Source organism: Medicago truncatula, chromosome 7, assembly GCF_003473485.1.
Source record: "Medicago truncatula cultivar Jemalong A17 chromosome 7, MtrunA17r5.0-ANR, whole genome shotgun sequence".
In the NCBI taxonomy this organism is placed as follows: Eukaryota; Viridiplantae; Streptophyta; class Magnoliopsida; order Fabales; family Fabaceae; genus Medicago; species Medicago truncatula.
Window position 1 is genome coordinate 32,999,726 of NC_053048.1, and position 25,154 is coordinate 33,024,879.

At 38.9% G+C, this 25,154-nt stretch overlaps 1 protein-coding gene across 1 annotated transcript; it reads left to right on the top strand.

Annotated features, from left to right (window-relative positions):
* Nucleotides 1-1,024: 1,024 nt before the first annotated feature.
* Nucleotides 1,025-2,965, top strand: LOC11411140 (soyasapogenol B glucuronide galactosyltransferase). The gene has a single exon (XM_003623403.4). The coding sequence runs from the start codon at nucleotides 1,319-1,321 to the stop codon at nucleotides 2,780-2,782; it is 1,464 nt and encodes a 487-aa protein (XP_003623451.1). The 5' UTR covers nucleotides 1,025-1,318; the 3' UTR covers nucleotides 2,783-2,965.
* Nucleotides 2,966-25,154: the final 22,189 nt, after the last annotated feature.

Here is a 25,154-nt window from a genome sequence, read left to right on the forward strand (position 1 = left end):
AAGAGATAATAATTGGCAAAAGCAGCATAAGAATTATGAACGAGATTAAATGACTAAAACATAAGCAAAACAAAATGGTAAAATTTGTTTTCTTTTGTTGCAACTATCTAATTTAGTGCTTCCAGTTGTGATATTCAGTTGGATGAGATATAAATTGAAAGAGTTTATAAGTAAGTGATATGATCATTGAGGATAATTTAATAATGTTTCTTCAAGTTTATTCTAGATGGGGATCTTTGAAGCATATTCTACTAGTTTGGTTGGTAGCATTGTAATTGTGAGATTGATGTAATTATCTTATCGCGAGTATGCGTCAACTTATATAAGCATTGTATAGTCTCATGATTAGGGCATTCAAAATGAAATGAAGTATATTTAAATTTTCTAGATGGTGTTTTTATTCTATTATTCCTTCTTAGATTTTAGTTTTCTTAGTGATAGCTCAAAAGAGCCTATGAGAGAAAATCTTTCACCTTATAAATTGATTTTGAAACTCAAGCTCAAATTCTAAGAAACTTTATTAAAAAACAAATAAATTAGATTAAATGAATGAAATGACAAGCCATCAATTGCTCCTTCTATTTTAATGTGGATAATCAATTTAACCAAATTTGATGTTGTGAAAAACACAAATAGACATGACATATTTTTTTAAATAAGTTTGACTCTTTCAACTAAAACTATGCTACTCAAGTTTTGAACCTTATTAAACTAATCTAACCGTCCTTATACCAACAAAGACAGAAAGAAAAGAACAAAAAGAGAAGACAAATTTCAAGGATGGCTAGAAGACAAAAACTGCCTATAAACTAATGCCAATGATTGTCTGAGGAAAATATAATACACATCCAATTTTGTCAAAACTCAAACAACAAACGGCAACAACCGGCTTAATTAATAAATAATTACTACTTGCAAATCATATTACATGTCGAATATAAATTAAAAAAAGTAGATATTTATTTGTGGTTGTGACTATGTAAGAGTTTCTCTACTACTATTTGAAGAGAGATATACTCGTAGGATAAATTATTTTTGAAATATTATTATCATTTTTCATGAGTCTATCTCTCTCTAAATAGAAGTGTCCACGAGAATCTTCATATTTTAATATTGACGGTTGCTTATTTTTACAATTCGGACCTCGAAAGTCGCAGGTAAGGAATCTATTTTTGTGTTCATATAACAGTCTTCTATAATAATATCAGTTACCACTAGAAACTTGCAGGAGAAAGATTGAAACAAAGATAGTAGAATAACAAAGTGTGTTTGAAAACAAAAGAGCGAGTAGAGTTTCTCATCTAAACTTGTCATAAAAATGGAATCTCAATCTCAAAAACTCAATGTTATTTTTCTACCTTATCTAACTCCTGGCCATATGAACCCTATGATTGACACAGCAAGACTATTTGCAAAGCATGGTATTAATGTTACCATTATCACTACACATGCCAATGCCTTGTTATTCAAGAAAGCTATCGACAACGACACCTGTTGCGGTTATTCCATCAGAACTTGTGTCATTCAATTCCCTTCAGCACAAGTTGGTCTTCCAGAAGGTGTCGAAAACATCAAAGATGGAACTTCCTTAGAAATGCTTGGTAAAATCGGTCATGGAATTTCATTGCTTCAAGATCAAATTGAAATTCTGTTTCAAGATCTTCAACCTGATTGCATAGTCTCTGATATGTTCTATCCTTGGACAGTTGAATCAGCAGCGAAACTCGGTGTTCCAAGGATCTACTATTACAGCTCAAGCTACTTTTCTAGCTGTTGTGCTCATTTTATCAGAAAGTATAAGCCTCATGAGAATTTAGTTTCTGATGGCCAACTTTTTTCAATTCCGGAACTTCCACATAACATTGAGATTACTTCTTTGCAGCTAGAAGAATGGTGTAGGACTAGAAGTCAATTCTCAGATTATTTGGATGTGGTATATGAATCAGAAAGCAAAAGCTACGGAACACTGTATAATAGCTTTCATGATCTTGAAAGTGATTATGAGCAACTTTACAAGAGCACCATGAAGATTAAAGCATGGAGTGTGGGACCAGTTTCAACATGGATTAACAAGGATGATGGAAACATTGCAATACAGTCAGAATTGTTAAATTGGCTTAACTCTAACCCTAATGATTCTGTGTTGTATGTAAGTTTTGGAAGCTTGACTAGGCTTTCTTATGCTCAGGTTGTTGAAATAGCTCATGGACTTGAAAATTCAGGTCATAATTTCATTTGGGTTGTTAGGAAAAAAGACGGAGGCGAAGTCAAAGACAGTTTTCTTCATGATTTTGAGCAAAGGATGAAAGAAAGCAAAAAGGGCTATATCATATGGAATTGGGCACCACAGCTCCTTATATTGGATCACCCTGCAACAGGAGGGATTGTGACTCACTGTGGATGGAACTCAATTCTTGAAAGCTTGAACTCGGGTTTGCCAATGATTGCATGGCCAATGTTTGCTGAGCAATTTTACAATGAGAAGTTGCTTGTTGATGTTTTGAAGATTGGAGTTTCAGTTGGATCAAAAGTGAACAAGTTTTGGGCTAGTGTCGATGACGATGCTTTGGTGAGAAGGGAAGAGATTGCAAAAGCTGTGGCAGTGTTGATGGGAAAAGGAGAAGAGAGTGGAGAAATGAGGAGGAGAGCAAGAAAACTTTGTGATGCAGCTAAGAAGAGCATAGAGGAGGGTGGAACCTCTTACAACAATTTGATGCAATTTATAGATGAGCTTAAATCATTGAAGATATCAAGAGAGGTTGAGAAAACAAATAAGAATTAATTTGAATGAAATGGAGGAATAATGAATTATGGATTTTTAGTATGTGGAACTTATTGATTTTACAAATAAGAAGGAACATTATCCAAGTATTTTCTCTTTGAAATGAATTTTCATGATTCTAGCGTATTGCATAAGACTGTAAGAGTTTATTTTGATTATGAATGTAGAAAATGTTGTTGTTTACCTTTTCCGAAAGCATTTTTCTTTTGGAAACAAATAGTTAAAGTTGGATGCAATTTACACTCTAAGAAAAGATAAATCCTCATTCATTCCATCACGCCCGACTCAAGGAAATGAGACTGTTTGGGACAATACTACAGAAGTTACTAAACACATTCCAAGATAGCGTTGTTGTCAACTGACGATTGGTCATCTCTCAAAATATTTTTTCAACTTTCGTAATCCTTGAAACTCTTTGTAAATAATGTATTTTTCACTGAAAAAGAATCATTATACTATATCCTTGTAAAGTCATACACTAGTCACTTTAGCTTTATCTCATTCAATCATTACCTCGTTCTCCAAATTATGTCTTCTTAATTCTCAAATATCTCATTACCGTACCTTGAAATTTTAACTGCTACTCATTGTACAACCCTCAACTAATTAACTCAAAATTCTTTATTTCACCAAGGACTAATCTACTTCCCTTAGAAGGCACTATTGCTGAAATCTTATTCTAACTTATCTCACGCAAGGGGTGTCATAGAACAAAATTAATTCTTATTTCATAAGCTCTTAAACTGCTATTTTCTTGATTTTGAATAACCCCTACATAAAGTTGCTCATTAGAAGTTCCCCTCAAAAAAACATCTCAAACAGTCCCTTGTGACACAATTTAAACATCTCACCACTTTTATATCATTCACTTCATCTTGAACTTAAGGTCAACTGAGTTTCTATCTATTTCCCCATTAATTAAACCCCCAACAATGAAACACAACCACTCATGAAACTTAGGTGCATACCAACCATTCTTGATTTTTGCTTCTCGCATGATTAACTGGACTTATCATGAATAAAGTTGAGATCCGCACACTTGGGTTTAAGACAGACAATGCTACGATAAGGAAACATTCAAACAAGGTTCGAGTGTTCTACAAAAATACACACCATCTCTTGAAGGCTTTGGAGGACATGACCAGCACTAACATGACTTAAACAAAACTACCCAACCATCCCCACAGTCCGAACTAGATCAAACTGCTCTAATACCAGCTGTAACGACCCGATTTTTCGGACGTTAATTAACAAAAGTCTTAATGAAAATATGAATATTTTTTTTCTTTTAAAATAATAAATGTAACGTAAAACTCATCAACTATAAAATAAAATAATAATTAATTTTCTCTTCGAATTTTTAAAATAGTAAATTTTACAACAAAAGTATAATATTCCTAATATCAAGACATTTGGCCTTTTTCTACCCAAGACTACACCTAACTGGTCAAAGTTCCGGATGCTTGTGAAAATTTTTCTCAACAAGGCTAATACTAGTGTCGGAATATATCAAGCCTCCAAATGTGCACCACTAGCGTCTTCTTCTACTATATCACTTTGCCTCCCTAACGTCACCGCCAAGGAGGAAACACGGATCGACGGTCATCTGTCCAAAAGTAAGGGTCATCTCCAACTAACAAACATGGTACAAATAGGCATGCAACATAGATTTCATGAAAATAAAAATAAATTAATCATATATGACACATTACTTCAGTTTCATAATCATCACCCCTAGCACCAAGTTACGCTCTAACTAAAATGTGTTAGTCCCTAATGGTCAATCTATATGTACATGCTCATGATCCGGATTTCACCTCTAAACGGAGCCAATTGTCCCACCATTGGACAATATACCCCACCATTGGGTAATAACTCCTAAAAATTGGATGTTCAGTACCCCACCATTGGGCATTATTTTGAATCATCTAATGCATATGAATCGTCACTATCCCACCATTGGGTAATAACTCCTAAAACTCGATGTTCAGTACCCCAGCGTTGGGCATTTGTCTGAGTCATCTAATGCATGAATGTCTCGGTAAATACCCCACCATTGGGTAATAACTCCTTAAATCACTACTACATAAATGAAATTTCACATCAGTGGAAATCGACTTTTCACATTGGGTCCCACCCGATGTAACTAAAGGTGATGTTGTATGTCAGTAACATTTTACATCGGGTTTGGGATGGTTGTGAGAAGTCCTTTTCCATATCGGGTATCCAATCACTGATTTGATATGTGACATTTTATCCAGTAGCACAGGTTTTCACGTAGGTTGTACAATAGAAACTGATGTCAAATATGAATGCTTCACTTCGGTTATAAGTTTCCCCGATGTGAATTCAAGTTCCTTTTTTTATTCATAAAAAATATTTCACATCAGTCTACAAGGCCACCGTTGTGAAAAATACTGAGCATAATTTTTGTTGGAATAAAACAACAAACGTATTCTTGTCCTCCTAACTAGAGTCTAATGTTCATATCATATTATCCAAATAAATGACATTATTTTATATATAGGAATACTTTTCCATATAAACTAATCATTATACAAAATCAAATCAAATGAATCAAACAATCATTATACAACATTCTTTTCCATATACTTGAAATAAGCTAGCAAGGTAACTTTACTTGTGTTTACATGCCTGAACACTCCTTTTTTTTTATTGTTCTTCTCTTTGTTGGTTCCTATGTTTGTTGGTTTGATTCTTTGCTTTGATTTGGTTTGACTCATCTTGTTATCATGGTTTTTGGGTGCCAAGCCATTAATTGGACTTGTACCTTTCGACCGTTGATATCTCTCTTTTTTCTTGGGAAGGGTAAAAGGAGAAAAACCCTTGAGTTTCCGAATTCGGGGGTCGTTTTCGCTACGGGAAGGTGTTAGGCACCCGGAGCGATTATGGTATTCCATAAGAACCGCTTTCCTAAGTTTATTTCTACGCTTTAGTTTTATTGCTTATTTGTAAAAAAGAAGGTGTGATTAGTTAAGAATGGAGGTGAGAAGAAGTAGGATTTGATTTTATTTTGGCTTGGATGAGTTTTGACTCATTGCCTACGTACCCTTTTAAGGGATCAAAACCGTTCGTAGTTCTTGCTAAAAAACTTGTTTTTTTGTTTTAATTGTTTGATTTTAAGTTTTGAAAAAAAAGGTTTTGAAGGAGGAGATTGGGAGGCTTCATGAGCATTAGATTTAGCAAAAAAAGTGAGGTTTAATTAGTGATTAGAAAGAAAGTCTAAATGATTAAGATGAATTGAATTTTTCTTAAGAAAAAAGAAAGGAAAAAATGAAGTGTTGACTTCATACTTATTATGAAAGTTTTTGGAGTGAAGTTCAATTATTTTTTTGAAAAAAAGATGGATTTTCTCTAAGTGTTTAAAACCTAAACGCTTATTTAACCATACAATCCTATGCATACATCTAAGGTGAGTGTGTGCGTGTCGGTGCGTCATAGTGTCCATAGTCCATATTACAAAAATTGCCTAAATACATTCTATGGCCCCTTTGCCAAGCTACAAACCAATGGTAAAATATTACATCATCGAATGAATTACAATTTGTAAAAAAAGAAAACTAAACTAACGGAGGCAATAGTGAAGATAATGAAGTGCTATGAAGTGATCAATATGAAAGGAAATGTTAGTAGAAAATGGTAAAAAGAAAATGGCATAAAGTGATAGAAGAAAGTATGGCATAAGACGGTTAAAATGACGGTGAAAATAAGCCGGAAACATGTGATGAATAATGCGCATGATGCAAGAACAAAACTCAACACATCAAAACAGTGACATATGCATAGCAAACAGTAGCAAAATTCACATGGAATAGTATGCAAATCAAACATGACGAACACGGACATTATGTACATGAAGTAACGGGTAGAAACGCGAGAAAAATGACTTAAAATAGTAAAGACCCTTGACAAAACAACACTAAAATTTTTATCAACTTTTCCAAGTAAAATACCACTGAAAATTATCAAGAAAAATAGTGAAATGACATAGTAAATTTCTTGGAATTTATTGATGAAAATTAACATGAACCAAGGGTGCAAACAGCAGGCAAGTATGGTGCAAGTAGCAAAAAAAGCAAAAAAACGTAAAAGCAGACTAAGCCCAAACCCAAAGCCCACACTCAAAAAGACAGATTGTACAGGAGCCACACGATTGATCTAGGATTCTGAAACCCTAGATCAAACGGCCAGGAACAAGGGGGACTGGACCGGAAATAAACCGGTCCGGTTCACTGGCTATATAAGGGAAGAGGTTCCGGTTTTCTTCATTTTTCACTCCCCTTTCTCTCTCTAAGTTCTTCTCTCTTCCCTCACCTCTCACTAACCTCGCCGCCGGCGAGGATGAAGCTACGGCGGAGACCTTGAAGGTCCGCCGGAAACTTCATCTTCTCCGGCGAGTTCAAGAACTCCGGTGACCTAAAATTTCCAGAATTTCAAGATTTCTTCATCAATCAATTCGTCCTTTAACCTTAAACACGAATCCAGCAGTTGTTTTTTCAAATTCAATTCGAAACGATGTAGATCTGGAAATTTGCCGTACGGCTTTGAATTTGATTTTGATTTTTTGAAAGAAAACGTTTAGATCCTTGAAGATCTACATCATTTCGTTGTTTTATACCTCTTTGATGTTTGTTCTTGCTTTCAAAACTTAGATCCTTATGGATCTAGGTTTTGTGTTTACGGTTACGGTTTTGGTTTTGAATTCTGGAAATTTTGGATCTGTTTTACTTGCGTGATATTTTTTTTAGGTTTAACAGTGATAATACTTTTGAGAAAAGATGCTGAGTTTTACCTAAGGTTTTGGTTGAAACCTTTAATGGAGGAAAACTTTGAGAAAACTTGAATGTTCTTGATGCTATGTGATTTGGCTTTGAATCCGGAGATAAACCGGTGTTCCTGCTGGTTTCTTGCTTTATCGTCTTCTTCGCCGGTTTAAACCTTCATTATCTTTCCTTCTTCTTCGTCTTCCTCACTGTATCTTCGTGATCGGTGCTGGAGTTTGCCTTTGGCGAATTCGCACCTTGAATTGCGAAGATACTGATTCAATGATGATGATTCTTCAAAGAATCACTGAGAATCCATGAAAAAATAGCTTGAATTTGTGTAGTTTCTGTTTCTGGAAAAGGTCAGGTTTACGCCATTGATGAATGTTGAAGCTTTTTCTGTTTTGATTTGTAACTGACAAGAGAGAGAGTGTGACTCTGTGTTTATGAGTTGGCACTTGATGAATGGAAAAACGTGTGAAATTCATTGCCACTGTGTTGCTTTTATAGCTGACAAGTGTACTGTTTGGCCAATGGGGAACTGACACGTATCCTGGACTTGCTCACTTGGGCGTTGCTTGCTATTTTATTTAAGGACCAATCTGCAAATTGTGAAAATGACAAGGACTGGACTGCAAAATTAAAAAAAAAACTTGAAATGAAATAAAAAAACAGTTTGGACAAAAATGCAATTTTGGGACCTCAATTGAGGGACCAAAATGCAATAAAAAATAAAATTTGAATAAAAAACATAATTTGACCAAACGTAAAGCGAAACACAAATAAAATTGACAAAACGGACTAAAACGAACCAATGGCCTAAATGAGGTACTTCAAAGTAACCTCCCCATGCCAAAATTTCGTGTGAAATGACCAAAATGCCCCTAGGGTTAAAAATGAACTAGACAGAATCAAATTAACTCGACACTGACTCAGATGCAAGTTTGAAATGAACTTAACAAGGCTTACTGATGAAATGTAAAAAAAACAATCTGAAAAGACTCAGAGACAGCCACAAGGATGAAAATGGGTCCCACTGCAGGAAATGACCAAAATACCCTTCTGTATGACTTTTTGCAAATTTTGAAATAAACTGTAGAAAAAGCAATGTAATGATTCAGAGACACTTTTGAATGACTTACAAGACAAGTAAAGACATTTTGAAAGGTTTTATGCAAGAAAAACATAGGTAAAATTGTGATTGAAAATACTGTGAGGCAGAGACAATTTGAACTGTGCAGTTGAAATTTGATAATTGACAAAGTTTGAAATGAAATTGGGCCCAGTATTTTTAGGTCCAAAAACAGGGTATAACAGCTGCCCCTATTTAAGTTTCTTTGTCTGGAGAGTCAAGAGACGGAGTCTTTGGCTTGACAGGACGAAGATACTTAAATATTAACATTTGCACTGTGTTTGGACGTAAAAATACGCCTACCCATTTTCAAATAATATGCATGCTATGCATCATTTGGATTATAAATGCAAGACCTCATGGAGATTGGAATTAACAAAATATGTCGTATCCATTGCGGGATTGGTAGACATTGACAAAGGTAGTGAATAGCAGAGTATCGGGAAACTAGAAACAAGTTGGATAGGTACAAGCTGTTCTTGGATTCGAACTAGCCACTTGACCGGGAATGAAACAAACAGACAACTGCGAGTTGTTCTTATGGATTCGAACTGGTCACTTCACAGGGGATAGAGGTTACTGGACAAACATGAGTTGTTCTTATGGATTCGAATTGGTAACTCACTTGGGGATATTGGAAAGTGCGAGTCGTTCTTATGGATTCGAATTGGTGACCCGACTGGGAAAAAGAGAAAGTTGGCAAGTACGAGTTGTTCTTATGGATTCGAACTGGTGACTCGACTGAAAACATGTAAAATTGGCAGGTACGAGTTGTTCTTATGGATTCGAACTGGTTACTCGACTGAAAGCAAGGCAAATAGACAGGTGCGAGCTTGTTCTTGGATGCGAACTAGTTACTCCACCGGAGAGAAACAGATAGACAGGTACAAGCTGCTCTTGGATTGAGCTGGGCACTTGACCAAACGGAAACATATTGACAGGTACAAGCTGCTCTTGGATTGAGCTGGGCACTCGACCGATAACATAAGCAAAATGATAGGTACAAGCTGTTCTTGGACTTGAACTAGCCACTTGACCGAACAGAAACATATTCACTGGGGATTGAAATAAGAATTTGAAACTGACTTGACGTCATCTTAGTTTGAAAGGTGGAAACTGGCCAAACTGCACTGGCTCACAAGGTAATAGGGGTGTTGATTATTGACTTGAAATTGGCATTGCTATTTGAATTGAAATTGACATTGATACTTGAATTGAAGTTGACATTGACATTGAATTTGAAATTGACATTGACATTTGAATTGAGATTGACATTGACATTTGAATTGAATGTGACATTGACATTTGAATTTGACATTTGTATTGGAAATGCAACATGTATGGATGGTATAACAATTTTTATCAGATGTATAGACATGTAATATGCATGATCATGCATGCATGAATGATTGAAATGCATGATGGTTGACAGTTTGTAGGCACGACTTCACGGGGAAGACAAGACATCAGAGTATTGGGCACGTAGTGGCTCGTGCTATATTACACATTCTTGGAAATCCTCTTTGGAGATGACGTCGTTGGGAGACGTTTCGGACCTAGGCTGAGGGCAGGCAGGTATGCAACTTGCTGGAGATAGAATCTTGGAAGACTTTACTGGGGAAAACGCCGTTGTGCTGGGCATTTCAGTACTGGGTATGTTGTAGACATTGCATCTGTGGTCAATGCTTTTTGCATGTTATTTTCTCAATTTCATTCATTCATTTTTTTGCATCCCATTTTTGCCTGGATCGCCCTTTCGGGTTTTCGATCCACCGGGGAAATAAATTCTTTTCAATGCCCCATTTTTGCCTGAACTGCCCTTTCGGGTTGTCAATCCAGCGGGGTGCTCATTTTTGCCTAAGTCGCCCTTTCGGGTTTTCAACTTAGCGAGCTCATTCAATTTCATGCATTTTCATTCTGTTTTTTCATTCTTGCCATTGACCACAGACTATCCTGGAGGAGAACCTGCTTGTAACATATATTGAAATAGACATCAACATACTCTCGCTCATGCATGTTTCATTTGAATGTACCCTGTTGCTCAGGTTTGCTTTTCAAAATAGACAAAAAGTTTTCAATTTTCAAAAAAAATGTTTGTTTCAAGCATTGTCATTATCAAAATAGAAAGAAAATGTTTTTGTACATAGCTTTGAAAGTAAAAAGAAAACAGAGTTTCAAACAAAAGCACAGGCTCAAATTGATGTATAAGAGTGGTGGTCAGCCGAAGGCGTGACTCCACGGATTTACAAAGCTTGGAAAATGGTAATTTTATTGGTTGGTGGTACATTGAACACAGTAATCATGACAGTTCTTAGAAACTTTGAATTCACAAGTACAGAAGCTTTTGATGAAGATAGTCATTAACAGCAGCAGATGTCCCAAGGGGGACGGTGGTTGGTCAGATATAGTTACTTGCCTTTTGTTTCAATCTCATTTTTGCATGAACCGCCCTTCCGGGTTTTCGGCTCATCGAGACGCTCATTCTTGCCTGAGTTGTGTACAATCTCAGCGAGCTTTTCATATTTGTTTTTTGTCCCTTATTTTTGCCTGGACCGCCCTTTCGGGTTTTCGATCCACCGGGAAGCGCATTTTTGCCTAGGCCGCCCTTTCGGGTTTTCGACCTACCACGCTGTTCTTTTCATATTTCTAGGCAAAGTATTTCTTGACTATATCGGCATTCACTGGATTTGGAAGCTCTACACCATCCATGTGTGTAAGGATTAAAGCACCACCGGAGAAGGCCTTCTTGACAACATAAGGACCTTCATAGTTAGGCGTCCACTTGCCCCTTGGGTCGGGTTGCTGGCTTATCCTCCTTTTCAATACAAGTTCCCCTACCTTGAATTCTCGAGGATGGACTTTCTTGTCAAAAGCAGTCTTCATTCTTGCTTGATATGACTGTCCACGAGCCATGGCATCCATGCGTTTTTCCTCAATCAAATTCAACTGGTCATACCGGCTCTGGCACCATTCAGCCTCAGATAACTTTGCTTCCATGATCACACGGAGGGATGGGATCTCCACTTCCAAAGGAAGAACCGCTTCCATACCATATACAAGAGAGAAAGGGGTTGCCCCGGTTGAACTGCGCACGGTAGTACGGTAGCCATGCAGAGCATAGGGTAACATCTCATGCCAGTCCTTGTAAGTGGTTACCATCTTCTGGACAATTCTCTTGATATTCTTGTTGGCGGCCTCAACTGCACCATTCATCTGAGGTCTATAGGGAGAAGAGTTATGATGCTCAATTTTGAATTCTTCACAAAGAGCTTGTACCACATTGTTGTTCAGGTTGGTACCATTGTCGGTAATAATCTTGCTGGGAACACCATATCGATAGACGATGTTGTTCTTGATGAACTTAGCTACCACTTGCTTGGTCACATTGGTATAAGATGCTGCTTCAACCCATTTGGTGAAGTAGTCAATTGCCACTAATATGAAACGATGACCATTTGAAGCCTTCGGTTCAATTCTTCCAATCATGTCGATGCCCCACATTGAGAACGGCCACGGGGATGAAATAACATTGAGAGCGTGCGGAGGCACATGAATCTTATCAGCATAGATTTGACATTTGTGGCACTTTCTGGCGTGCTGGTAGCAATCATGCTCCATAGTCATCCAGTAGTAACCTGCCCGTAGCAACTTTCTTGACATAGTATGCCCTGTAGCATGGGTCCCGAAGGTACCGTCATGTACATCATGCATTAACTGCTCTGCTTCATGTTCATCAACACATCTTAACAATACCATGTCATAGTTTCTCTTGTACAGAATATCTCCATCTAACAGAAATCTGCTGGCCAATCTTCTCAGGGTCTTCTTGTCTTGTTTGGAAGCACCCGGCGGATACTCACGGCTTAGCAAGAACTGCTTGATGTCATAATACCAGGGTTTATAGTCAACCACATTTTCACCAGCCTGATCGATCACATCCCCAATAGCAAACACATGCGAAGGTTTTTCAAGGCGTTGCACTTTGATTAATGGCACGTCATTCCAATGGTTTACTCGGAACATGGAAGATAGAGTAGCAAGAGCATCAGCCATTTGGTTCTCATCACGAGGAATATGGTGCAGCTCAACCTTTGTAAAATATGTCAGCAAACGTCTCGCATAATCACGATAAGGAATCAACTTAGCATGGTGTGTCTCCCATTCACCCTTTATCTGATTGATGACGAGCGCAGAATCTCCATAGATGTCGAGGTGTTTGATTCTCATGTCAATTGCTTCCTCGATCCCAAAGATACATGCTTCATACTCAGCCATGTTGTTGGTACATTCGAACAGAATTCTGGCGGTAAAAGGAATGTGATGCCCCTGTGGGGATACAATGACTGCCCCAATTCCTTTACCATAAGCATTGACAGCACCATCAAAGACTAAACCCCACTTGCTATTGGGATCTGGACCTTCCTCAATCAACGGTTCGTCGCAGTCTTTGGATTTCAAATACATGATCTCTTCATCGGGGAAGTCGAACTCAATTGGTTGATAATCATCAAGAGGTTGGTAAGCAAGATGATCGGCAAGAATGCTACCTTTGATTGCCTTTTGAGTTTTGAACACAATATCATATTCAGACAAAAGCATCTGCCAGCGTGCAATCTTTCCCGTAACAACAGCTTTCTCAAAGATATACTTGATCGGATCCATTCTGGATATCAACCAAGTTGTATGATTCACCAAATAATGACGCAGGCGTTTGGCAGCCCAAGCTAAAGCACAACAAGTCTTCTCAAGCATTGTATACCGAGTTTCACAATCGGTGAACTTCTTGCTCAGATAGTAGATAGCATGCTCTTTCTTCCCAGTTTCATCTTGTTGACCAAGTACACATCCCATGGATTCATCAAACACTGCCAAATACATAATCAAAGGCCTTCCTTCCACGGGTGGGACAAGGATAGGTGGTTCCAGCAGGTAATTCTTGATGCTATCAAAGGCTTCTTGGCATTCATCATTCCATACAACAGGCTGGTTCTTTCTAAGTAGCTTGAAGATCGGCCCGCAGGTTGCGGTCATGTGAGATATGAATCGGGAGATGTAATTCAAACGCCCGAGGAAACCTCTGACTTGCTTCTCTGTCTGTGGAGCTGGCATTTCTCGGATGGCCCGGACTTTATCAGGATCGACTTCAATGCCCTTTTGGCTGACAATGAAGCCTAACAACTTCCCGGATCTGACACCGAATGTACATTTGTTGGGATTCAATCGAAGCTTGTATTTTCTCAACCTTTCAAACATCTTTGTCAAATATTCAACATGCTGCTCCTCATCTGTTGACTTCACAATCATGTCGTCCACATATACTTCGACTTCTTTGTGAATCATGTCGTGAAACAGAGTAGTCATTCCTCTTTGGTAGGTAGCACCAGCATTAATTAGGCCGAACGGCATCACTTTGTAGCAGAAAGTACCCCATGGAGTGATAAAAGATGTCTTTTCTCTATCTTCGGGAGACATTTTGATTTGATTGTAACCGGAGAAACCGTCCATGAAGGAGAACACCTTAGACTGAGCAGTATTATCAACAAGCACATCAATATGAGGTAATGGAAAGTTGTCTTTTGGACTGGCTTTGTTCAGGTCTCTGAAGTCAACACACATCCGGACTTTACCATCCTTCTTTGGCACAGGCACAATATTGGCAACCCATTCAGGATACTCAACTGTCATGAGGAAGCCCGCATCAATCTGCTTTTGAACCTCGCTCTTAATCTTGAGAGCCATATCTGGATGAGTCCTTCTCAATTTCTGTCTGACGGGAGGACATTCAGGCTTGGTGGGGATCCGATGCTCCACAATCATAGGATCTAGACCTGGCATATCTTCATATGACCATGCAAAAATATCCGGATATTCCCGGAGGAGTTGGATGATCTTCCGTTTAACCCCTTCCTCTAGAGTAGCACCAATCTTGATTTCTCGCTTGTTTTCCTCGGTACCTATGTTGATAAGCTCAATCTCTTCTTGGTGAGGCTGAATGGCTTTCTTTTCTTGCTCAAGTAACCGAGTGATCTCATATGGTATGTCATCACCTTCCTCATCTTCGGCTTCATATACCGGGAATTCAAAGTTTGGAAGAGGCATAGAATTACTGTGTTCAACGGGTTTATTATGGTTCAACCTGCATATAATGATTGGATGATTTTAGAAGGAGTTTTTTTTTTTTTTTTTTTTATGCAGATTTTTGAAATTAATAAGAAAATACAGACGTTTTGGTTTTTTCTGGCATTACCATTGTTTCCAAGGGAAAAAGCACTAAAAAAAAAGTAGTCGTGGAAGAAACGACAAAATTTTATTAATCAACGGCAATGCCGAAACAAACATGCCCTTACAGAAAATATCACTCTCGCTTTGGGCAGAGCGAGAGGATTGTTATTTTGAAAACAAAGCATTAAAGCAACAAGACACATTACTCAGAAACATGCATGATTGAAGGAATGTCAATGGCATCCCAATCTCTCGCAATGCCTCCTGGTGTGACAAATACAGGCCTGAGACCAGATCCAGTGGCTTCTTCAGAGATAGCATTAACAAACCCAGCACTGTGGAAGACTCCTGAGGAAACCCTTGATGACGGGGAGAACCCGAGACCTTCTTTACGCTTGTTCTCACAGAGCTGTATCACCTTGCCCCAGCCGGCAGTCTGACCTTCTTGGATGGCTCTCTGAGCATCCTTCAATGAAGCCATAGCAGCCCCAGCTTCCTTAGACTCTGCACCTTCAATGGTCAAACCTTGGAAAGCAGTCCCTTCAGCAGACCCTGCTTCAATACAAGAAAAAGAAGACAATTGGCTGACTAAGTATGCTTCTTCACCATGGATTGTAACGAGTTTTCCATTCTTCACAAATTTCAACTTCTGATGTAAGGTGGAAGTAACCGCACCTGCATCGTGTATCCACGGTCTTCCCAGCAGGCAACTGTAGGATGCATTAATGTCCATCACTTGGAAAGTAACCAAGAAATTCTCAGGGCCAATGGTTATCGGCAAATCTATCTCTCCCAGCACATTCTTTCGAGATCCATCAAAAGCTTTGACCAAGAAAGTACTTCTCCTCAACGGGGTCCCACGGTAGCTCAACTGATCTAGAGTTGTCTTGGGCATTACATTGAGAGAGGAACCGGTATCCACCAACACATTTGATATCATGTCTGATTTACAATTCACCGAGATGTGCAAAGCCAGATTGTGACCCTTTCCCGCTTCCGGCAACTCTTCTTCACTGAACCAGAGGTTGTTGCAAGCAGTAATATTTCCCACTATGCCACCGAAACGATCTACCGTAACTTCGTGGTCAACATAAGCCTGCTCCAGCACTTTCAACAAGGTATTCCTGTGAGCCTCGGAGCTCAAGAGTAATGACAAGACAGATATCTTCGAAGGAGTCTGCAGCAATTGATCAACGATCTTGTAGTCGCTCCTCTTTATTATTCTCAGAATCTCATCTAAATTTGAATCCTCTATAGATTTGCCAGGCTGATTCACATCTGTAGCAATGGGTGAAACAACGGTTGGAGTTGCTTCTTCAACTGGTGGAGTGATTGGCGTAGCTACCTTCTTCTGAAATAACGGCGGACGAACCTTCCCGCTTCTTAGCGCTGCAGAAGTCCCTTCAGCAATATTGCTTACTGTGGCAAAGGAGGCTAGAGGCACCTCTACTCCATTTTCTATCATAGTAGCATTGTATTTGTATGGCACTGCCTTGTCCGAAACATAAGGAATTGGTCCTGGCAACCTTATCACCAAAGGTTCAGCATTCTTCTTCAAAGGTACACTCTTGACAGGCGGATCGTGAAAAACTGGCACAATCACGCAAACATCACTGACAGTCAGAAGATTATCATTCATTAAGCTTTGGATGTCTTCTTGAACAGTATAACAACCCAAAGGATCACGGAGACATCCCAGACACTTGGCATGATCATGATTGAACAGAGAAGCTTTGCACAGCTTGATGTGTAGAGGTACCAGAGGAGTTGCGACGTTGCGGACATCAAGTCTCGGAGCTTCTTCACACACCTCGATCATATTCACAGCGGCATGATTTGGAAGAGGATTGTCGAGGACGTGTGGGACATTATTCTCAAAAGTCAGCTTCCCTTGATCGATGAGCTTCTTCACGATATACTTCAAAGCATAACATCCCTCGACATCATGACCTAGGGCACCTTGATGAAAGTCACATTTGAGATCAGACCTGAACCTTGGAGGCAACGGATCAGGTGGGGGCTTACCCTGTCTAGTTGTACAATGCCCTCTCTGGAGTAAAGTTGGAAGCAACTCAGCATATAACATCGGTATCGGAGGGAAAGTAGGCCTAGCTTGCTGATTTTGTTGTTGTTGTTGAACCGGCATCTGTTGTTTCATCTGTTGGGCAATTGCATTGACGGGCACTTGAGGCTGGCCCGGCGGCAAAGGGTACTGATGATAAAACGGTGGGAAGAACGGATGCTGAGAATACGGCATATATGGGTATGACGGAGGCATTTGAGCTGCATTGATAGGAGCAACAGTAGCCATTGATTGACCGGCTCCAGCTGACACCATCCCCACTTCCGTTTCTTTCTTCTTGTGGTGTCCATTACCGTACCTCTTCGATGCACTCGTAGAAGATTCAGCTTTCTCAAACACAATGATTCCATCCCTGACTGCTTCCTCAAGACGGGTTCCCATAGTGACCATCTCCGAAAAGTTGTTCGGGGCAGCGATGATCATCCTCTCAACATAATCTTTCTTCAACGTCTTTAAGAACGTCTGGGTCATTTCTTCCTCATCTAAAGCAGGAGTGATACGGGCAGCCGCCCCTCTCCACCTTTGCGCATATTCACGGAAACTTTCCTCCTTCTTCTGAGATAGGGACCTGAGAAACTCCCTATTTGGCCTCAGTCGAGTGTTAAACCCATAATGGCTCTTGAAAGCGGTGGCTAACTCATCAAAGGTATGGATGTCATTCTTACTCAAACTAGTATACCACTCTGCGGCATCCTCCATCAGACTATCCTGAAAACAGTGGATCATAAGGGAATCATTGTCTTTGTAATTGCCCATCTTCCGGACGTATTTGATGATGTGATTTTGAGGACAAGTTAGCCCGTTGTACCGGTCGAAGTCCGGAATCTTGAACTTTTTAGGAACATCCACTTTTGACACTAAGCAAAGGTCTTGAGTTTTGACAGAGTTTGCATTCCCTCGATTGGCCTGGATCTCGTGACGGAGTTCTTTAGCAAGTTCCTCCATCATCTCTTCCATAGTCTTGGTTACGGGGATGCTTCTGTGCTGTGTGTTGATGTTAATACCTTGAGGCAGAGTGTGTACCAGAGGCTCAGTGACAGCTGCTGTTGTTTGTGGCAAAGTAGCAATGATGGAGGCGGCATTTGTTGCAGGGATCAGAACATTGTTAGCAGTGCCCGAGGTGCTTGCTGTAGCAACGGGAGTGAAGAACGGTGGAAGCCCATACGGAAACCCCACTGGCATAGTAAAGCGATTGTTTGCAGAAGTGGTAGGGAGCACGCTTGTAGTTACTGGTGCAGCTGTGGTTGTAGGGATAGCTGTAGCTGATTGCTCTTGAGCAGCTAGTAGAGCAGTCATGACGTCATTAGCTTTAGCCAATTCCTCCTTTAGAGAGGCTAACTCGGTGCGAAGCTGAGCGTTCTCTTCTTCCATAGCCCTTTTCTTTCTTCTGTATTCTCTGGTTCGATCAATTCTATCTGGTTCGTAAACTCTCTGAGCACGAGCCACTTTTCACACTGCGGCAGAGGAACCAGGAGATAGTGAGCACTTGGAAGCCTTTGTGACCAATGCATGATGCATATGATGCATGATATGCAAATGCGAATGCAAAAGACTTATTTTTTTCATCGAAGGATTTTAAAACAAATTAGAAATCTTGCAAATAATCAAAATTACACAACATTTTCAACAAGGTAAACAAATAAAGCTCTCAAGCATAGGAAGTAGTCGGAAGATCATCGGACTCGGAATCTGAATCACAGTATCTGTCAAAGAAATCTCGTCGTCCTCGAGCTCTCTTGGAATCCCTCATAAGCAGCTCGTCTTTCTCTTCCAATTCCTTCCGGACCTTAGCTAGTTCTTTCTTCAACATCAGATTCTCATGAGTCTTCTGCTCATCTCTACCATCCAAAGTCATGATTAGATTCTCGGCTTGATTGTACCGAGCTTTCCACACTTGCTTCTCACGACTCTCCATAGCTAGATGCTCCTGATACATATCCTGAGTTGCGGGAAGTAGAGGTAAAGGCATAGACGGAGTGGATGAAGACACGTATCTCATAGCTGGATAAGGCATACCAATCTCCTCAGCTCGATCTATCACCCACTGAGTATAGGCCTCATGAGCGACACCGGATCTCACACCTAGATGCTTCACACTCTTCCTTCGAACCTTGGACCAAGCATCTATGAAAGCTTTCCCTTGTCTGGTGGGAGCATTCATGTAGAAGAAGAACTCTGGAGATGTGGCAAGATTGATGGGCTTCGACTTCATAGGGAAACCGAACTGTCTCATAGCAAGCTCGGGGTTGTAGTTGATTCCTCCACGGGTACCAAGAAGAGGTACATTGAGAAAGTCTCCGCAACCCATAATGATTTCCTTCACTTGAGCGGCAGGAGTGAGCCAGACGACCTCATTAGGAGTAAGGGCCATAATCCGCTGCGAGTAGGACCAGTTCTCCGAGTTGTCATGGAAGGAACTCGGAAGGTGCGAAATAAACCACCTATACAAAAGAGATGTGCAGCAAAGAATATATCCACGGCCCTTGAGAGTCCTGTCGTGAATGGCGTGGTAGGTATCCGCTAGCAAAGTAGGAACCGGGTTCTTGGAATGAAAGATCTCGATAGCATTCATGTCCACGAAGTTGTCGAGGTTCGGAAAGAGGATGAGCCCGTAGATAAGCAAAGCAAGAATAGCCTCGAGTGTATCCTGACGAGTAGTACCGAGATTAGCCTGATCAAGAAGATACTTCGAAGTGAACCCCCGGATGTGAGATTTGGTAATAAGATGGTTGGAGACGTCGGAAGTCTTGAGGTAGAGATCCTTAGCAATAACCAGAGGAGTAAGAGAAGTCCCGGGACCGGTGAAAGGCGTCTTCTCGGCTATAGGCAGACCCACTAGATTGGAGTAAGCCTCGAGAGTAGGAACCAACTGGAAGTCCGGGAAAGTGAAGCAACGGAAGCTCGGATCATAAAATTGCACCAGAGTGTGCACTAGCTTCTCGTCTACATCGGTTCGGAGCAAAGTAAGCAATCCCCCATATCGGAGTCGGAACCCTGTTTGTCTCTTGACCTTGAGCGCCAACTCTCTCAAACTAACCAAATCCACTTCCTTGAACTTGTAGCACTTAGTCTTCTTCATACCTGTGATTATTTACAAAAATTTCCATTTGTTTAAACCCTTCGATGAATGCATGAAAAATGTTTATGCATGAATGCATGTATGCATGATTGTGTTGTTAAAAGTGGGTTGAGGTTCAAAGTAACGGGGCCACGGATGGACACGGCGTCCGGTGAACTAAGGCTTTGGATAGTGGTAACCAAGGTTCTAACACAGTTCCCAAACTGCAACCTCTCTCACATATATCATGGTAGTACAGGACGACACCCGTTCCATGATTATTTGTGAGAAGGTCTAGTTTGAGTGTAGTATCGCGTGACGACTAAAGTTTGAGACAACACTCAATTTAGCCACCGCACTACGTCCTAAAAAGGCTAGGATGGGTTTGGTAACTACGGTTCATAGCTTCGTCGAACAATTGAAAGTGAAGTGCCTAAGCATGACAACACACGCCGACAATATCACCTTCAAAATGCCTCAGCTATGTGAGATTGATCGCATAATCCAATACACGAGGCAACCCCCGGATCGAATTGTCGATTATATCTCTACCTAAACATAAGTTCACTCAGCCCGGGTTAGGACTTTTGATATCCTCACCCCACACGTTAAATGAAAGTAAACAAGTATTCACATATGTAAGCAATAAAACAAAGCGTAAATATAAACTAAGGAAAACTAGGCGCGACCCGCTAAAAAGAGTCCCCAGTGAAGTCGCCATTTCTGTTATCATGGTTTTTGGGTGCCAAGCCATTAATTGGACTTGTACCTTTCGACCGTTGATATCTCTCTTTTTTCTTGGGAAGGGTAAAAGGAGAAAAACCCTTGAGTTTCCGAATTCGGGGGTCGTTTTCGCTACGGGAAGGTGTTAGGCACCCGGAGCGATTATGGTATTCCATAAGAACCGCTTTCCTAAGTTTATTTCTACGCTTTAGTTTTATTGCTTATTTGTAAAAAAGAAGGTGTGATTAGTTAAGAATGGAGGTGAGAAGAAGTAGGATTTGATTTTATTTTGGCTTGGATGAGTTTTGACTCATTGCCTACGTACCCTTTTAAGGGATCAAAACCGTTCGTAGTTCTTGCTAAAAAACTTGTTTTTTTGTTTTAATTGTTTGATTTTAAGTTTTGAAAAAAAAGGTTTTGAAGGAGGAGATTGGGAGGCTTCATGAGCATTAGATTTAGCAAAAAAAGTGAGGTTTAATTAGTGATTAGAAAGAAAGTCTAAATGATTAAGATGAATTGAATTTTTCTTAAGAAAAAAGAAAGGAAAAAATGAAGTGTTGACTTCATACTTATTATGAAAGTTTTTGGAGTGAAGTTCAATTATTTTTTTGAAAAAAAGATGGATTTTCTCTAAGTGTTTAAAACCTAAACGCTTATTTAACCATACAATCCTATGCATACATCTAAGGTGAGTGTGTGCGTGTCGGTGCGTCATAGTGTCCATAGTCCATATTACAAAAATTGCCTAAATACATTCTATGGCCCCTTTGCCAAGCTACAAACCAATGGTAAAATATTACATCATCGAATGAATTACAATTTGTAAAAAAAGAAAACTAAACTAACGGAGGCAATAGTGAAGATAATGAAGTGCTATGAAGTGATCAATATGAAAGGAAATGTTAGTAGAAAATGGTAAAAAGAAAATGGCATAAAGTGATAGAAGAAAGTATGGCATAAGACGGTTAAAATGACGGTGAAAATAAGCCGGAAACATGTGATGAATAATGCGCATGATGCAAGAACAAAACTCAACACATCAAAACAGTGACATATGCATAGCAAACAGTAGCAAAATTCACATGGAATAGTATGCAAATCAAACATGACGAACACGGACATTATGTACATGAAGTAACGGGTAGAAACGCGAGAAAAATGACTTAAAATAGTAAAGACCCTTGACAAAACAACACTAAAATTTTTATCAACTTTTCCAAGTAAAATACCACTGAAAATTATCAAGAAAAATAGTGAAATGACATAGTAAATTTCTTGGAATTTATTGATGAAAATTAACATGAACCAAGGGTGCAAACAGCAGGCAAGTATGGTGCAAGTAGCAAAAAAAGCAAAAAAACGTAAAAGCAGACTAAGCCCAAACCCAAAGCCCACACTCAAAAAGACAGATTGTACAGGAGCCACACGATTGATCTAGGATTCTGAAACCCTAGATCAAACGGCCAGGAACAAGGGGGACTGGACCGGAAATAAACCGGTCCGGTTCACTGGCTATATAAGGGAAGAGGTTCCGGTTTTCTTCATTTTTCACTCCCCTTTCTCTCTCTAAGTTCTTCTCTCTTCCCTCACCTCTCACTAACCTCGCCGCCGGCGAGGATGAAGCTACGGCGGAGACCTTGAAGGTCCGCCGGAAACTTCATCTTCTCCGGCGAGTTCAAGAACTCCGGTGACCTAAAATTTCCAGAATTTCAAGATTTCTTCATCAATCAATTCGTCCTTTAACCTTAAACACGAATCCAGCAGTTGTTTTTTCAAATTCAATTCGAAACGATGTAGATCTGGAAATTTGCCGTACGGCTTTGAATTTGATTTTGATTTTTTGAAAGAAAACGTTTAGATCCTTGAAGATCTACATCATTTCGTTGTTTTATACCTCTTTGATGTTTGTTCTTGCTTTCAAAACTTAGATCCTTATGGATCTAGGTTTTGTGTTTACGGTTACGGTTTTGGTTTTGAATTCTGGAAATTTTGGATCTGTTTTACTTGCGTGATATTTTTTTTAGGTTTAACAGTGATAATACTTTTGAGAAAAGATGCTGAGTTTTACCTAAGGTTTTGGTTGAAACCTTTAATGGAGGAAAACTTTGAGAAAACTTGAATGTTCTTGATGCTATGTGATTTGGCTTTGAATCCGGAGATAAACCGGTGTTCCTGCTGGTTTCTTGCTTTATCGTCTTCTTCGCCGGTTTAAACCTTCATTATCTTTCCTTCTTCTTCGTCTTCCTCACTGTATCTTCGTGATCGGTGCTGGAGTTTGCCTTTGGCGAATTCGCACCTTGAATTGCGAAGATACTGATTCAATGATGATGATTCTTCAAAGAATCACTGAGAATCCATGAAAAAATAGCTTGAATTTGTGTAGTTTCTGTTTCTGGAAAAGGTCAGGTTTACGCCATTGATGAATGTTGAAGCTTTTTCTGTTTTGATTTGTAACTGACAAGAGAGAGAGTGTGACTCTGTGTTTATGAGTTGGCACTTGATGAATGGAAAAACGTGTGAAATTCATTGCCACTGTGTTGCTTTTATAGCTGACAAGTGTACTGTTTGGCCAATGGGGAACTGACACGTATCCTGGACTTGCTCACTTGGGCGTTGCTTGCTATTTTATTTAAGGACCAATCTGCAAATTGTGAAAATGACAAGGACTGGACTGCAAAATTAAAAAAAAAACTTGAAATGAAATAAAAAAACAGTTTGGACAAAAATGCAATTTTGGGACCTCAATTGAGGGACCAAAATGCAATAAAAAATAAAATTTGAATAAAAAACATAATTTGACCAAACGTAAAGCGAAACACAAATAAAATTGACAAAACGGACTAAAACGAACCAATGGCCTAAATGAGGTACTTCAAAGTAACCTCCCCATGCCAAAATTTCGTGTGAAATGACCAAAATGCCCCTAGGGTTAAAAATGAACTAGACAGAATCAAATTAACTCGACACTGACTCAGATGCAAGTTTGAAATGAACTTAACAAGGCTTACTGATGAAATGTAAAAAAAACAATCTGAAAAGACTCAGAGACAGCCACAAGGATGAAAATGGGTCCCACTGCAGGAAATGACCAAAATACCCTTCTGTATGACTTTTTGCAAATTTTGAAATAAACTGTAGAAAAAGCAATGTAATGATTCAGAGACACTTTTGAATGACTTACAAGACAAGTAAAGACATTTTGAAAGGTTTTATGCAAGAAAAACATAGGTAAAATTGTGATTGAAAATACTGTGAGGCAGAGACAATTTGAACTGTGCAGTTGAAATTTGATAATTGACAAAGTTTGAAATGAAATTGGGCCCAGTATTTTTAGGTCCAAAAACAGGGTATAACACATCTCTTTAGTCGTAATTTGTCTTCCGTTTTATTAATTCTTTATGTTGATTATTTTGTTTGTTTGATTGCTTCTCTCTATTGATTATTCTATTTGATATATTATCTCTCAATTGGTTCTTCTATTTGATTACTCTTCTCCATATTGACCAATGGTCATTGGCGTTGACCACAATGACGCTACGACAATCCGGAGTGGTTGACAGCGACGCTCCGGTCATCCAGTGGTGGGTTGCAGAGCGCTAGCGTTGACCATCACCATATCAAATTAATATCAGTTGTTTTAATAATATGTTAAATCAATAATAGTTAATAATTAAAATATTAAGTAAATTTTTAAATTTTATTTGGTAAATTATTATTAATTTTTGCTTTTTTCTTTTTTTATTTCTTAAATTAATTTTATAAATTATTAGTATTTTATAAATTGAATGTTTATATTCATTTGACATGATTTATTGAACTTTTAAAATAAGGTGAATAAATTTGATTTATCCATAATTATAAATGCATGGTTACAATTCAATCTATTAACGAATTCTTTGTTTGGTTGATACATGGGATGAATTCGATGGGTGATGGATTGGTGGATCAAATTTCCACCTTTAATTTTATTGATGGGACCCGTGTGAATTTTAAGCAATCAAAGAGAGTACTGCATTGAAAAGTATGTGTTAAAATATGTGTTGCTAGCATTTATCTTTCAATAATTTACTTTTTTTTTAAAAGGTTTTCAGCAATTTATTTAAGGGGTCTTATATTTAGGGACAAATGTAACATTAGTAATGCAATGTATATGGTAAAGGTTTTAGATGTCGGAGCAAATACAATCATACATCTTATGGACTTGGTACGCAAATGTGTGACATAAGACTTAGGTTGAATTAAAAAAGTGAATGTTAATAACTTAATGAGAAGATTCATTCTTTCAAAAAAAAAAAAAAAGTGAGAAGACCTATTTATCAAATGTCTTAAAGTTTGTTATAAAATGTGATGTCAAATTCTCTTCGTATATA

Excerpts from the sequence above, each read along its gene's own strand:
- LOC11411140 (XM_003623403.4), top strand. The coding sequence starts at position 1,319 with ATGGAATCTCAATCTCAAAAACTCAATGTTATTTTTCTACCTTATCTA.